Raw genomic sequence first — 16,317 nt, forward strand, 5'->3', positions numbered from 1 at the left:
CATATGAATCCATGCTGGAGAAGGAAGCCAGCATTTGTCTGGCATGGAGTCGCATGTGAACCCTCCGTCCTGCCCATCTGCGGCTCTTCTTGGTCATACTGCCACTTTACGTGTTACCAAATCTGAAGATGGCTGCCGGAGGAGGGGCTTAGGGAGAGGGCGGCCATTGACTAGGGGCAGTATGACCCAGAGCTCAGTGATTGGTTAATAGGAGAAAGGCCGTTTGTAAGTGAAAGTGAACTGTTTGTTTTTTTTCTTTTTCTTTTACAGAGGATTCTCGGCCTGACCAGGAATATTCATGAGCATGTGAATCCATGCCTGACGCATGCTGGAGAACAATAGTTGCAGGGAAGTAACTTGTTCATTCTTCCTTTATGGAAGGTTCAGGGAGCTAAAATGTGGCTGCGGATTCTAGAGTGGTCACCTTCCCATAGAACGGGTCATTGGGCTGTTTGTTCTCGCAGAAGGGCACCCGTACATCCTTTTTGATGTAATTATGAATTCATTTATTTTTTTTTGATGTCGTAACATGGTAAAATTTGAAATAAACTATTATATCATTATTTAGAAGTCTTACAAAGTTATTACTTACCTGGGAATTGCTAACTGCCATTCTGAAAAGTATCACTTAGCTATTTACTTTTTGAATTGTATTCCACTATTCTACAAAGTAATGTTGTTAATATTACCGGTATTATTGCTGGAAACAATATAAGTGTAACAGTTTACTAACAATAGGGTCTGCTTACCTAGAATGGCATACTGCCATTCTAAATGTTGGTTTACTTAACATGAGTATTGTTGTTTTTTATATTGTGTTTGACTTTTCTTTCTAAATAATGATATTTGCCTGTGTGTGTATATATAAACGAAACCATTATTTTTACAATACATCACTATACGTGTTTCTTTGGACCATCTGTATGCTAAAAGTTCTTTATACCTTCCTACTGCCCTCTCTCCCTCCTAAGATAAGCCTGGCTGCTCTGTCATAGCTACCTCCTACCTTGAGTAGTACAGCCTTATACTAGAGTTGGAGTTTCTGTATTGCCCAAGGGATTGTTGTGTAGGCTGACTTTAGAAAAATTGTTCTAACGCCCCTCCCATACAATTTCCCCCCGCAGTCTACCAAGTGAGGACGACAGGGAAAGTAAAGCTTTCACAACACTTTCTCATAAAATATTGGGAATTGGGACCTATAGGGCTAAGCAATAGTAAATGGGGAAAGATCAAATGGGGTTGGGGGGCGTTTTTCAGTACTTTGTAATAAATCGGGTCCGGTTTTCTATTTATGCTTTTTTCTTTTTTTTTGTTTTCTTTCCCTCCCACTGTCCCTGACATGAGGTCAATATGGCTTGGTGTTTTCAAAGGGCGATGAGTCTTTTATTTTCACTAATGCTGCTTATTTAAATGTGTGGTGACTTTCATTAGGTACCCTAATTTCATACGGCGGAAAAAGGCCACTTTTATCAAAGTTTTGCAGGGCTCATTCTAGTCAATTGCTGTGAGATAAACACCTGGGCTGGGGTCCATAGTATTTAGAAATGAGGGTTTTAGCATTTCACAGAACAGGGGAAGACTGTTAAGGTGGAGGATGATTCTCAAGTTTTGCAGCCAGGACAACACTTGATCTTCCGAAGGCTCTGTAATATTTTAGTAAATTTAATAATAGAATCACAAGCGGAGGATCGTTAAGACAACCACTTGGAGCGTTGTTTAATTTACAGTGATGAATCCCCATAAAGACCTCTGTGTGCCCTGGGCTCCCTCTGCCTCTCTGCCCCGGGCTCTCTCTGCATCTGTGCCCCCATTGCACCCTCTGCCTCTGTGCCCCCATTGCACCCTCTGCCTCTGTGCCCCCATTGCTCCCTCTGCCTCTGTGCCCCCATTGCTCCCTCTGCCTCTGTGCCCCCATTGCTCCCTCTGCCTCTGTGCCCCCATTGCTCCCTCTGCCTCTGTGCCCCCATTGCTCCCTCTGCCTCTGTGCCCCCATTGCTGCCTCTGTGCCCCCGGGCTCCCTCTGCCTCTCTGATTTCTGTTATGAAATGTTTTTCAAAATGCACCTTTTCCTCCCTATTTGTGGACCTTTTCCTCTCTCTTTGTGGACCCCCACCCAAACATTTTGCTTTTGTTACAGTATCCTGCCCTGACTTTTTGCCAGTGGAGCACCTTTTTCAGCTGCACTCAACTAGGCATTTGCATTTTTACAGGGAAATTGACATTTCTTTCAGGCTGTCAGTATGGAGAAACACTGTTTCTCTTAGTATTTTAATGGTTGTTGCTGCTGTTGGTCACCCTTATCATTGCGCAAAGTACATTACTGTATCGCGCAGTGGGGCCCTAGTCATCCATTAAAAATGTTTTGGTGATTGCAAGGTGTGCCTAGGAACAGGGTGGTGACCGCAGAAGTTGTATTTCTAATGCATTTAATCGAACGATACTGCACTTAACTGTGTTTGGCTCATGAATGTGGCCAGTGTCCGTCACTTTTTCTGTGCCTTTTGGTATTTTGTCCTTTGGCCTCCCCTCCAAACCCCCTGGCCTTCGTGACACGGGACTTCCTTATTTGGTCTTGCAGTTGCCCGCGAAAGCCGCTTTTGCAGGTCATGTGTGTGGGTACCCAGGAAGTGGGCTGAGACAGTCTGGTCCCAATCCACACTACTGGTGCCAGGATGTCTGGTGTGCACAAGCACACAGAGACCAGTGGTCCCTGATTGGACCACTGTTGATGTGCATGAATGGGGCAGATCTTCTCATTGGCTGACCAGTTGCGAGCATTCGCCAGACTTTTAGATATGAGTGGTCCTGAACGCAGACCAGCAGCAGGTCCGACTCGATCTGTGGACGGAGCCAAGTATCTTGAAGAGCCGAGCAGAACAGAAGACTATACAGAGATGCACGGAAGAAGGTTCTCCCCCCCCCCCCCCCCCCCCCCGAACCCACTGTTGTTGTCATGGTAAAGCCCTCTCAGAAGACCTCTGAAGGTGCTTCGAACCCTTGGAGTGGTGTGAATAATCCCTCTCGATGCCTCCTGGTTGCCTTGCAAAACAGGAAGTGTCCCGTGGCCATCCAGTGGACTATCCAGCTCAAACCATGCTCGTCGCTGTGTCGAGTTTTGACTTGGGGAGTCCTAACTTGCGCAGCAAAGCACCTTAATGCTGAATTCCATCTTCTCAGCTGCTTTGGGCTGCAAGAGAGAAGGCTGCATCAGATCTCGAGAGTTGGGTGCCCCTGCATCGTCACTGTGCAACAGTGACTGTCACTGAAGGTGGTTTTCCCGCTTTCCTTCTTGTGCCCTGAGGCCAGTTGCATCAGTCCTTAATTTGTCAATCACGCGAATCGAGTTACAGCTCCTGTTGCAAACCGAACCTGCATCTGCACTCACAGCGCCTGTGCAATTTGAAGCCGAACAGAGGGTGGGAAATCAAACCTCCGACGGCCCCTTCCAAGCCTGCCAAGTCTGGACCAAAACAGAGCAAAGGGCGGTGAGTACTGAAACTGCTTACCAGTGACCCCTTGTTCATCCATAACATTTTAACCATAGGGGATTCCTTGTGGTCCTCTTTGGCTTCGGTAGCTTCCACTCCTAAAGTCCGAGTTGGGAATAGCTTTGTACATCGCAGCAGATCCTGCATGACTATTGGAACCTTTTTTCCACGCGCATCGGACATTAAGCACAAGGCTCCATTCATCGTAGGGGTGGACTTTTAAAGTTAGGGTTTTCCATTACTGAAGATTGTCTATGCTCTAAAGATTACCTACCCTTTTCCTTTACAGGTATTGGTGGAGTTTCTAACTTAATCGCATTGACTCCATTGATTGTATATATTTTACATGGTGTTATTGTACTATTGATTTTCATAATTCATTTGTGTTTATTCTTAGGCCTAATAAATTGTATACTTTCGCGTACTTCTGTCTAATGGTAATTCTGGGTGGGCTCATTCAAGAGCCCTAATCACCCTGGCTCTTCCCTGAGATTTTGTCTTGACTGCACTCAAAGCTACAGTGAATTGGCCTGGCTAACTTCCCAGAAGTGTCGCCTGCTTCACTTAAAAGGGTGGCCTCTTAAACCTCTGTCCATCAGGCCAGAGTTTGTAACGATTCTGAGGTTGGCAAAGAGGAAATGTTAAGGGAAGGAAAAAGGTTAACAGGTTCTCAGAGCATGTGAGCTCTTTTAAATCTCCCAGTGAAGTCTAGATTAAACGTTTCCCAGCAATGCAAGTTAAAACCAATGTACTTCCTATGGGGGACAGTTAGAACCAAAGTCAATGGGTTGGAAGAGTCTGCAGGGAGCTAGCACAGCCAAAGTCAATTTGAGCAATGCCTATTGAGCTGAGGCGCTTCTTTAGATAGCACAAAGGTCTTGCACAGCGTTAGAGAGTTTGTAGAAAATCACTGTTGGGCCACAAGCTGTTAGGCTTTTAAGGGGTAGAGCTGAGATCAACTGGAAAAAGCAGCTACTGCAAGTCTCAAGTGAGATAATGCAAGCTACTGACAAGGCGGCAAGTACCCCTTAGTCAGAACAGTACCTTGGGTTAGAATAAGAGGATCGAGCTGGCTTCTGTCCTGGGTTCTTGGGCCTCAGTTGTAGGGACAAGAGGGAGTACGCCTGGAGGTCAAAGGTCGGCGGCACCTGCAGCCTCTCTTCAAATCAGCGGCACTTTGTGGTTTCAGCTACCAGCAATTAGCACCACTGCGGATCTTGGACTCTGGATGGGCTCCCTTCACTTCTTTAGTCCAGCACTCTGGTGAAGTGAATCGAGCTTGGGTCGTCCTGCTTCGGGAGGGTCCTCTGGATCTTCCTGGAGCTCAGGTCCGGCTTAAAGACTATGCACTTGATTCTGGATTTCCTGACCCCTGGGACTCGGTTCCAGCAGCAGCAAAACATACAGCCAGCGGGGCAAGGTCTTGCAGCAAAGTTTGTCTTGGTGTTAGTTGGTCCCACTTATCCAAGGGAAGAAGTCATCCTCTCCGGAGCTTCTTTAGTCTGTTTGGAATTGTAGCTTGAGCACTGCAGCAGGGCTTCACCGGGCAGTTCAACGGTCCAGGAGGCTGCAGCAAGCTTCACTTCACGGTTGCTTCGGATGTTTCGTCCAGTGGTTTCTCCCATTCATGCAGAGCCTAGCTGTCACTCGGAGAGCATGGTGGCTGTCCTGCAAGGATGGACAGCCAGCCAATCAGCACAGGGTGCATTCAGGTAACCAAGGAGACATTGGTGGGAGGGAGTTTTGGGCACTTTGATCGCTTCCTACCCTGCAGTAAAAATGCACAATGGTAGGAAAATCAAACCACTGCCACCAGCCATTAAATGTAGCGTGTGCTGGACCTACATAGGAAAAAGGTAAGTAAAGTCAATTTCACTTTACTACTCTTGGGAATAGTAGTTTACCCAAGAGAAGGTATTTAAACCTTATGAGAAATCCAAAGGACTTCTCTGTGATACTACACGGAAGGTGCTGCGTGTCACAAATACAAAAGGCCTATGGAGTTTGTCAGACTCCAAAAACAAAAGAAACCGAGATGAAAAATATGAGTGAGAAAAAGGTTGGTCTCGCTTCACCAGCAAGAGAGCTGGTTGGCCTCGAAGGTTGAAGGGAATTGGCACAGAAATTAGAATTCTCCCTAACAGGGGGGCACTCGTTTCTGGCTCTGCCTGGGGTCTTCCACACAGCCTTCCCTTTCGGCCTGCCACCTACAACACTCCACCAGCTCATGGGTGGATCTTGCTTCTCTGTACCATGACAGTGGTGTGGTTGTGCCTGAGGACTGGAATGTGCTGTCCTCGATCCCTGTGAAGCTTGTGCTCTTGTTCCTTGCATCAAGCATACTTCCTCTGTGTGATGAAGCCACCAGGTGCATGGTTAACAAGAAGCTGGCAGTGGACTGAAGCACAGTACTTCCTCCTTTAAGTAGCTTCTCCGATACTATGCAGATGCTCATACTGAGGTGTCGGCCTCTAGGGAGCAAGTTGTGTTGATCTGTTTCTTGTAATTTACATTCATTCTTTGCAAAGCGCTGTTGGTAGCTGAAGCATCCACTGCAGAAGTTAAGCAAAACACTCTTAAAGCTGCAGACCGCATTCACTTGTTCTGTCCATAAAGCGCAGCTGGGCGTTGCTGCCCAAGTTTGACATGGGAGCTAGGGGCACCTACATGGACGTTTTTGTTTTCCTTTCGCAAGTGTGAATAAAACCAGTTGCCAGCTTGATACCTGTATTGTGTGTCCCTTGCCATGTACATTATGGGGTGTTGGAGTGTTTTGGTAATGTAGTGGTCTGTGGGTTAACGTCCTGTCTGGGTGGATAGCAACCCCAATGTATACATGTTGACTATGTGGTGGCTTTGGTCGTAGTGCTTCGTGTTTAGCCTTAAGTGGGATGGTTCTGGGAGAGAGATTGGGAAGGTTCGTAAGGTACAGTCTGGATAATAACTCTTCTTCCTATGCTTGGGAGACGAACATGATTCGTCTTGGGCTTCCTTACCATGGACATTTTCTGTGCAAAGGGGCAGAAGCAAAATCTCCTCTTTAATTTCATAGAAAATCTCCAAATGCCCATTTTCTGGAAAGCCAGTAGAGATTTTGGAATTTATAGTAGTGCCAAAAATGGAGTGGAAGATTCCAAACAATTGTTTTAGAAATTTGCAATTTGGCAGGGTCTCCAAAAATGGTTTTATACTCATACTAATGCACCAGTCCAGCACAATGTATGGTTGTGTACTTTATTTGAGCTACATTATCAGTATGCTTTTATCTTTTTAGGCTCTTGAACTTCAGAAACGACTTCTTAATGGTGTACATTAGCTTAATAGAATTTCAAAGGCTGATCTGTCAATTGATTTCTTGCAATTTCTATTTCTAGTCTTATTGAGGAAGGCGGCGACTGGGACAGGAGAAACAGGTTAAAAGTCTATCAAGGGCTTTACTGTGTAGCTATTCGAGACTTCAAGCAAGCAGCAGAACTTTTTCTTGATACAGTTTCAACTTTTACCTCTTACGAGTTAATGGATTATAAAACGTTTGTCACCTACACTGTGTACGTCAGCATGATTGCACTGGACAGACCTGACTTGAGAGAAAAGGTAACCTGATTAGACACTTGTTAATATATGTACAGAAATAAACACTTGACATTTTGGATTTCTTTATTGAATGGTCGCCTCTCCTATATATCCTGAAATGTTTTTATAAATGGAGGCTGGGCATTGGCTGTTGGGATATGCGTTTTCTGAAAGGATTTATTTTTATTCCCATAGGTTATTAAAGGTGCAGAGATTCTGGAGGTGTTGCACAGTTTACCAACGGTGCGACAGTACCTGTTTTCACTGTATGAGTGTCGTTATTCTGTATTTTTTCAGTCACTGGGTAAGTTGATCATTTTATTTTACATTTAAACCATGGCTCTACTCCTTTACCATGCAGATGATGAAAGTAGGCATGACATTGATGGGAGAAAACCAAAATTGCATAGATTATTAAAAGTAAAACTAAATGAAGCATTCAAAGTCACATTGTGGGTATCAATAGTAAAGGTCCACAAACTAAAGCAGACATATTATTCTATGGTTACATTAAATGTTAGATTGTTTTGCCCTCTTTAATCAAACTGATTAACCAGGGGGGGACTATTACGTAGAATTCTGGTCTTCGTTCGAAGGAGAACAACTAAGTTTCATGTCTGCTTTGTCCATAGAATGATCTCAGATGAGCAGGATCATCCAGGGCTAGCTATTTGTAAAGTCACTTTGGAAGTATAAAAGTACACACTACGGCTAACTCTAGTGAAGCAGTCTTAGGCTAAAAGCTTTTTATGAAAACGACAATGTGATTTTTTTTTTTTTTTTAAATTATGCCACACCCTCTTTGGCCATGGTTAGTGTATTGGTAAACTCGAGGGAGAACAGCAGCTTTTTCACTATTTAATAGATCTTGAAGTGTAACATGAAAAAATATGCCCAGAAGTATATGTTCAGAACTTTTAGTGGTCTGAAGGCAGAAATCATGTTGCTGGACCAGGTGTGTAGTTCATATTGCTGTACTGTTGAGAGGCGATTGTGGAGGTTATAATGTTAACATGACACCAGACTTCAGCACTGCAATATAATTCATAGAGTGGACTTGCTTTATATATTTCAATAAGTGTTGAAAGTTTACAACCATCAAAGGTAGCAGTAAATAATCAAATTATATTTTGTTATGGTATATTTGACTGCTCATTCCATTTTCCTAACTTGAATCTAATTCCAACATCCTGAAAGGGTGAAGTTAACTGGAAGTAGAAGGGCCTTATTGAAAACCAGGTTTTCTACTCTGGGTGGTGGTCTTGCCAATAATGATTCTATTTGGTGGCACAAGGAACTAATTCCCCATCCACCAAACCAGCTTGCAGCTCCCCTATATTCTGCCTCCCTTTTTTCATTCAACAGATTCAGTCAACAATGAAGCGGCAGTACATGTGACTTGACATACATCTACAGCAAAGCCTGCCACTCCCATAGTGGTTCCTGCCATTCTCATATTAGTTGAATTGGCTTTGTGACACTCTATAACCATAGACTTGCATCTACGGTCCCCAGGTGTCCCAAACAGCTGGAGTTCACTTGCACGTGCGCGCACACACACACCATCCAACACTTTCGTACGCTCACACACTCCCATACTCACTCAGACCCACCCTCCCACACATTTACAAATTTACAACTGTATGTTGTGGTGGACCAGAAGTAGAACTCTTTATATATATATATATATATATATATATATATATATATATATATATATATATATATATATATAAATTTTTATTAAGTCTTCTTCACACAATTAGTCTGATCTCTTGGCCAGCTTTAAAGAAAATAAACTCAAAGCATGAAAATGAACTGTCAAGTTCCCTATTCTAAAACTCAAATGCTCAAGAGAAGGGTATTCAATCAGTTGGGGCATTTGTAGAACGCACAATCACCAAAGGCGGCATGGGGCTCTCTAGGTGCACAAAACAAAAGAACACGCAAAGAGATGGCTCTTAAGACTACGCTTAAATAGACCAAAGTTCTGTAAGCCGTGCATCCATAATGGAAGTGCATTCCAGAGTTCACGCCCCGAGACTGAGAAGGCCCGGCCTCCCACTCTCTCCCGATGATAGACCGCTATCTTAAGAAGTACTGCACCTGTGGAGCCGAGTGAACACCCCGAATGGTATAACTGAATCGTTTCCTGCAGGGCTGAACGCCCAATTCAGTGCCCGATTAATTATACACAAGGCCTTTAAATTGATACGGTCAGGTACAGGCAGTCACTGTAGCTCCCGCTGTGCTGTGGAGACATGATGACCAAAGAAAATAACCTTAACCAGGCGTACGGCTGAGGTCTGCAGCACCCGCAGGCGATGAAGTAAATAACTGGTTGAGAGAGGAAAGTCTCATTACAGTAATCAAGGCTACCGTTTAGACACACTGCTATCACTTAGCATGAACGTCGATGGGAATAAAAGGATGAGCTTTCCTGAGTTAATTTGAGGAAGCCCATACCACAAATGGCATTAATCTGGGGTTCTGTATTCAATGTGCCTGAGATTTTTACACCCAAGCTTTTAACCACCTCTGCTGGGACGGGTAGGAAGCCCAGTGATGAGGGCCAGAAGTCAAGTTCCAACTCTGAGGCGGTCACAGGGTATTCTTGTCAGGAAGAATCAAAACCTACCCCAAATCCTATTCTAGCCTACTACCCAAACACCACCAGAATATAACCCACATATAACGAGTTCAACCACTAAAAAAGATGGTTGACTGCTTCTGCTCCAGGTTCTCTTCTGGATATGTTATTTGCCATTTGTATAGTGCCTTTTACCATTGGTATGATTCCAAAGCGCTGTGGGTTGAATGCCCTAGGGGACCATAGTCCAGGTCAGTGGAGAGAGTAGTGTAGTAAATGGTGCTTGGGTGTACTCGGTATGTGTGCAGCCAGGGCATATTAAGTGGGGGGGGGCTGCATTCTAGTGCTGGGCATGGTGCAGTGGTTGTGAGATCAGTATATAATGTATGCAGCCAAGGCAAGTGGACGTGGGAAGCTGCATTCTGGCGGCAGTGAAGTTTGTGAATGGGATTGTGTGCAGCTAGGCTCATTTTCTTTTCTTCTCGTGGGGTATAGCTGCGTTCTAAAGACTGGTGGTGATCATGGAGGTTTACAAGTATGTGTGCAGCTAGGCTGAATTAATTAATTCTATTAATTGGTGCAAAGGAGAGTTGGCATATTAATGTGTTTTGAGTGTCTGGGTGGATTGGTGACCATTTGTGTCTTGTTGGGTCTGCAATTGCTTATTGGAGCACGGTCCATACACTTCAGATCTACCAGTCCTAGCACTACATCCAAGAATATATATTTCTGATGTTTGTTAATCTGCTTAGAATCACATGCTGTGCATAGGTCCGACATCCAGTGGTCACTGCGGAGTATTGCATTCTGTTTTTCGTAGTCGAAAAGGGGACGTCGACAAGGCGTGTCTGTAACACTATCCCTATAGTGACGTGCGTTGTAACCACAATGCCTCACGCGTCGAGGTCCCTCCGATTGTTTTTTTCCGCCCAGCTTCTGGTCGCCTTTTGCGGAGCTCCTAGAGAGACATTGCTAATACTTACCACGGACCTCGGTCCTTAATTATACTTATTATATTGTTAACGATCCCTCCCCTCGACGTTAGCTGTGAAGCTGTTTCTCCGCCGAACAAGTTCTCGACGGAGGGGAAGAGGCGGAGGAGATCCTTCGGCGCTGCCGAACACGTGGCCTGGCCTCGACGGCCAACATACAGTAGGGAGAGTGGGGGTTCGAACTTTTATCTTCTCTTTGAGAATGTCTTTCTTTCTCCCCTATCTTTCCCTTGGGGTTTTTATCACCAGCTATTATTGCCTCAGCTATGGAGAGGACACCTTTTAAGTTTTGCCCACGCTGTAGGGGCAAATACACTTGGAAGGATAAACACAAGCTCTGTAATCGTTGCTTGCCCCTCGATCATAAAGAGGACAGCTGCGCGGCCTGCAAGCTCTTGAAACCAAGAACTCTCAAAGAACGAAAGGTTAAGAGGTGGGCGGACTACGCTATGTCGAAGTCAGTTTCCTCACCCGCCGCCGCTGTTACAGAAAGTGACGAGGAGGGTGATAACTCGACGTCCGTCACGGAAGTCATGAACCCCCAGAAGGAGCGCTCGCGCTCCTCGACGTCCATCCCCGGCCCCGACGGGCTCGGCTCACGCCCTGCTTATGGGGATGAACACCCCGGCGACAAGGACGCACATAGACCCCATAAAACTAAACACACAACCCACGGCTCTTCTTCGTCGAGGACGAAGGATCCATCAGCGCCGAAGGGGACGCAGGGTACTCCGGCGTCTACCTCAGACCGTAAAGGTCTCGAGCCCCACCCGCAAACGCAGCCGCGACCAGCGATTGGGCTTTCATCAAACACGGGCGCTACCTCAAAATCATCCGACGTAACGCTCCATAGAGCGGCCGTCGAGGAACAACGCGCAACGCAGGCAACGTCGACACCAAAGCCCTCGACTGACAAACTCGTTGTCGAGAGCCTAGCGAGAATTGTCTCCGAAGACAAAACGTACGCGGACGACGAAACAAACGTTGAATACCGCGCCGAAAAAGCACAAAAGTAGCCAGGAACAGCCCCTTTCATCTAAGGGCACTTCTGAACTACCGGAGGGCTTTTCAGAGGGAGACGGAAACCTCTCCTCGACGTTGTGGGAGCGTTCTAAGCGTTTTGAGGGTGAAAACGCTGATTTCCCCCCTTTAGACTATTCAGGGGTACCCCATGAGACCCTTGAAAGACTCCATTCTTGCATGGAGAAAATGGAAAGGTTTCTGGGAAGCCAAGACCCACCCACTCACAAAAGACAAAGAGAATGGCCCCAGGATGACCCTAGAGTCAAGATTCCTAGGCTGTTTCCCCCTTCCACAGATGTATATGACCTCACTGAGGAGGAGCAATACCTACAGGAAGATGAGGAGTGTTTGGGTGGAGAGGAAGAACATGAGGAAGAGGGGTTCGAAGAAGATCTTTACACTACTGCAGGAGCTTTTGAAGAAGATACAGCTACCTCGCAGCCCTGGCAATCCCCGTCAGTGCAGCCTTGGCAATCCCCTTCAGTGCACTCGGACCCTGATGCCTTTCTCCCTTCTCCTCTCAAGGATTCACATATTGGGAACTCCTCTCCCATAGATGACCAACCTTCACTCAATGCACTATTGCGCAAGGCAGCAGCGCATTTTGAGATGGACACAGGGGAAACTCTTCCTGACATAGACTTTGTAGAAAGAGTTATTAAAGAAAAAGCCCCTGTTAGCCAGTCTATTCCGCTCCTGGCTTCTATTAAGAGAAGATTATCTCCTTCCCTTTCCAATCCAGCCTTAGTAAGAGGGGTCAACCCTAGAATAGAAAAGCTCTTCAGCCCTTCATCCTCTGACCCTTTGTACATCAGAGGACATTCTATTCCGGACTCCCTTGTAGTAACGAATACAAGAAAAAGAGCGGGGGTACCACTATCCACTAGTGAAGCACCACCTGACAAGGAGGGCAAGAAGCTCTACGCACTGGGGAAAAGAATCACGACCTCCGCCGCCTTCTCTACTAGAATTGCAAATAACAATTCCCTACTAGCTAGCTACGCAGATGCACAGTGGAGCAAGCTGCGCAGCGAAGCGGAGGACGCACCTGAACCCCTGCGTTCACGCCTGTTAGCTGTAATATCGGAGGGAACGCTTGTAAACCAGGGCATCGTGAAGAACTCCCTAGATGCCGCTGAGACGGCTGGCCGCTCCCTGGTTCAGGGAATACTTCTCAAACGCCATGTCTGGCTACGCAATTCAGGTTTTAAGCCAGAAACCCAAGCCTCCCTCATAAATAAGCCCATAGAGCAGACACATCTGTTTGGAAAAGCAGTTGATGAGGCCCTAGAACATGCAAAGAAAGAGTTTGATACCATCAAGACTCTTGACCAAATTTCTAGGCCCCCTAACAGACGCGGCTATGGCAATAGACGCTCCTTTCGTGGCCAACGCCAGCAGCAGAACCAACAACAATTTTACTCTGCTACCAACTGGCCCTCGAACCAGGGTAGCGCCCAGTTCAGTCAAAGAGGCCAACGGCGTGGCAGAGGAAGAGGTCGCGGCTCCAGCCCCAGAGGTTCCGCGCCCAATACCAACAAATGACCCGAAGATTCGGGTCCCCTCCCATGCATCACCGGTCGGGGGCCGGTTAACATCGTTCCTATCAGCATGGGAGGGAATATCGTCAGACCGCTGGGTACTATCCACCATAGCCCACGGATACTGCATAGAATTCAACGGTTCCCCGAAGTACAGACCCCCATGGAACCAACGCATAACACCGGAACACCTCACCATTCTTCTTCAAGAAGTAGAAGAACTACTGAAAAAAGAAGCTATAGAAGCTGTCCCCCTATCTCAGGTAACAGAAGGTATTTATTCAGTGTACTTCCTTGAACCCAAAAAGGACCTAACCATGCGCCCTGTATTAGATCTGCGCCCAGCGAACAACTTTGTCAAACCCCAAAAGTTTCGTATGGTGACCTTGCAGGAAGTAATCCCACTGTTATCACAAGGGGATTACATGACAACGCTAGTCATGAAAGATGCATACTTTCATATTTTAATGTTGCCAGCACACAGGAAATACCTCAGGTTCAAGATAGGGAACAAACACTACCAATTCAGAGTACTACCCTTCGGGATACCTTCTGCACCGAGGGTATTCACAAAAGTACTGGCAGTAGCAGCGGCCCACCTGCGCAGGCTATCCATCCCAATATACCCTTACCTCGACGACTGGCTCATAACCGAGGATTCTTACGAGACATGCTTCTCCAATACCCAAAAGACCGTAAACCTTTTGTACCAACTGGGCTTCTCCATCAACGAAAAGAAGTCCAGCTTAGACCCCAGCCAAGTCAAACAATTTTTAGGGGCTCTAATTCAAACAAAGGAAGGCCTCGTCTTCCCCTCCAACGAGAGGGTCCAAAACATGCTGTTTCAGATCCCCCATTATGTAGCAGGTCAAGAGGTGACGGTACGCAAGGCTATGCGCTTGCTAGGGATGATGGCGTCATGTATTTATTTGGTACCTCACGCGCGCCTGCGCATGCGCCCAATGCAGGAGTGGCTCAACAGCCAGTGGTGTCAGGCCAGCGGACAATGGGACGATCTAGTGGTGGTCTCGCAGGCCTTAGTTCTCTCGCTGCGGTGGTGGACAAAAGAAAACCTGTTAGGGAAAACTTTTGCCACACCTGCAGTGGAAGCCACTCTAACCACAGACGCATCCCTCACGGGATGGGGGGCTCACCTATCCCATCTGACTGCTCACGGAGCGTGGACTCCGAGCTTAGCATCCAAGCATATAAACCTGCTGGAACTTCTAGCGGTGTTCAAAGCACTAAAAGCCTTTCAGAAACACCTACAAGGAAAGACAGTGATGGTCCTCACAGACAGCACCACAGCCATGTACTACCTCAACAAGCAGAGGGGCACCCACTCTCCAGGACTGTCCAAGCTGTCCCAGAATATATGGAAGTGGGCTCTCAAACATAACATGTTCCTACTATCACAACATGTACCAGGGGAACTCAATCTGCTAGCAGACAAGCTCAGCAGAGACTTCCCCCTGCCCGAAGAGTACGAATGGCAATTGCACAAAGACATCGTCTTAGACGTCTTCACGCAATGGGGATTCCCGGAAATAGACCTGTTCGCAACTATAGAAAACTCACAATGCCAAAGTTACGCCTCCAGGTACCCCCAGAACCAGTCCAAGGGGAACGGTCTGTCGATTCAATGGTCAGGGAAATTTGTTTACGCCTTTCCCCCGACTCCCCTTCTCAACAAGGTGGTGCACAAGATGCACCACGAGCAGGTTACCATGATACTAGTGGCCCTAATGTGGGCCCGGCAGCCATGGTTCGCTCACTTGATGGAGATGTCCCTATCTTCCCCCAGTGAAACTTCCCTGCCCGTACAACATGCTGTCACAGGACAAGGGCAGGACACTGCACCCATGCCCTCAGACCATGAACTTAGCAGCCTGGCTCCTGAGATCGTAGAATTTGGACATTTACAACTCCCGCAAAGATGTATGGACATCCTCAGGGAATCCAGAAAACCGAATACTCGCCACTGCTATTCTAGCAAGTGGAAAAGATTTGTCATCTGGTGTAGAATTAAGAACATCAACCCAGTTGGTTGCTCTCCCACTAACATTGTCCTATACTTGACCCATTTACTGGATTCAGGTCTAGTGTTCAATTCCATTAAGGTCCACCTAGCGGCACTTTCTGCATACACCACTTCCCAACTTAAAGTGTCGTGGTGGAAGATGCCAGTTATCAAGGCCTTCATGGAGGGGGTAAAGAGAATACATCCTCCAATAGCTAACCCAGCTCCCGGATGGGACCTAAATGTGGTACGTTCAAGACTCATGGGCCCTCCTTTCGAACCCATGCACAAGGCAACTCTTAAAGACCACACTCTTAAGACTGCTTTCCTAATAGCTGTCACCTCCATTAGGAGAGTAAGTGAACTACAGGCTCTTTCTGTACTAGACCCCTTCGTAACAGTTCACAAAGATAAAGTGGTTCTACGCACACCCAAGGTTTGCACCAAAATTCATATCCTAATTTCATGTAAACCAGTCAATAGAACTACCAACGTTCTTTCAAAACCCTTCCAGCTTGGGAGAAAAAAGTCTGCATACACTGGATGTACGCAGAGCTGTCATGTTCTACATGAAAAGAACCAGACCACTGAGAAAGACTAATCCGTTCTTTGTCTCGGTGGCAGCAGGAAGAGAAGGAGATGCAGTTTCAAAGTCCACTATATCTAGATGGATTGTTCAATGCATCACTCTCTGTTACACTCTTGCTAAGAGAGAACTACCCTTCAAGCCAAGAGAACATTCCACTCGAGGCACTGGGGCTTCCATAGCATTCTTTGCAAATGTTCCCCTTGAGTCCATCTGCAAAGCGGCTACCTGGAGTTCTGTGCACACCTTTGCAAAACACTACTGTCTAGATACACACTCTAGATCTGACTCCCAGGTGGGACAGGCAGTATTAAGACATCTTTTCTCTACTGTTCCTTCTCATAACCCACCGCCAACTCCGGGTACTGCTCGCTAGTCTATGCACAGCATGTGGTTCTAAGCAGATTAACAAACATCAGAAGACAATGCATTACTTACCGTAAAAGCATTTCTGATGGTTGTATCTGCTTAGATTCACATGCGCCCACCCTTCCTCCCCGCTCG

The 16,317-nt window shown here is 46.5% G+C and overlaps 1 protein-coding gene across 1 annotated transcript in view; it reads left to right on the forward strand.

The window, feature by feature from the left end:
* The window catches only part of PSMD6 (proteasome 26S subunit, non-ATPase 6), a 104,740-nt gene that overhangs the window by 62,152 nt on the left and 26,271 nt on the right, over positions 1-16,317 (forward strand). The window contains exons 4-5 of the mRNA XM_069643712.1: positions 6,863-7,082; positions 7,257-7,365. Of these exons, the coding sequence (XP_069499813.1) occupies positions 6,863-7,082; positions 7,257-7,365 (329 nt within the window). The remainder of the gene's footprint in view (positions 1-6,862; positions 7,083-7,256; positions 7,366-16,317) is intronic.

This window comes from Ambystoma mexicanum, chromosome 2p (genome assembly GCF_040938575.1).
Source record: "Ambystoma mexicanum isolate Mex_15411 chromosome 2p, UKY_AmexF1_1, whole genome shotgun sequence".
Classification (NCBI taxonomy): domain Eukaryota; kingdom Metazoa; phylum Chordata; class Amphibia; order Caudata; family Ambystomatidae; genus Ambystoma; species Ambystoma mexicanum.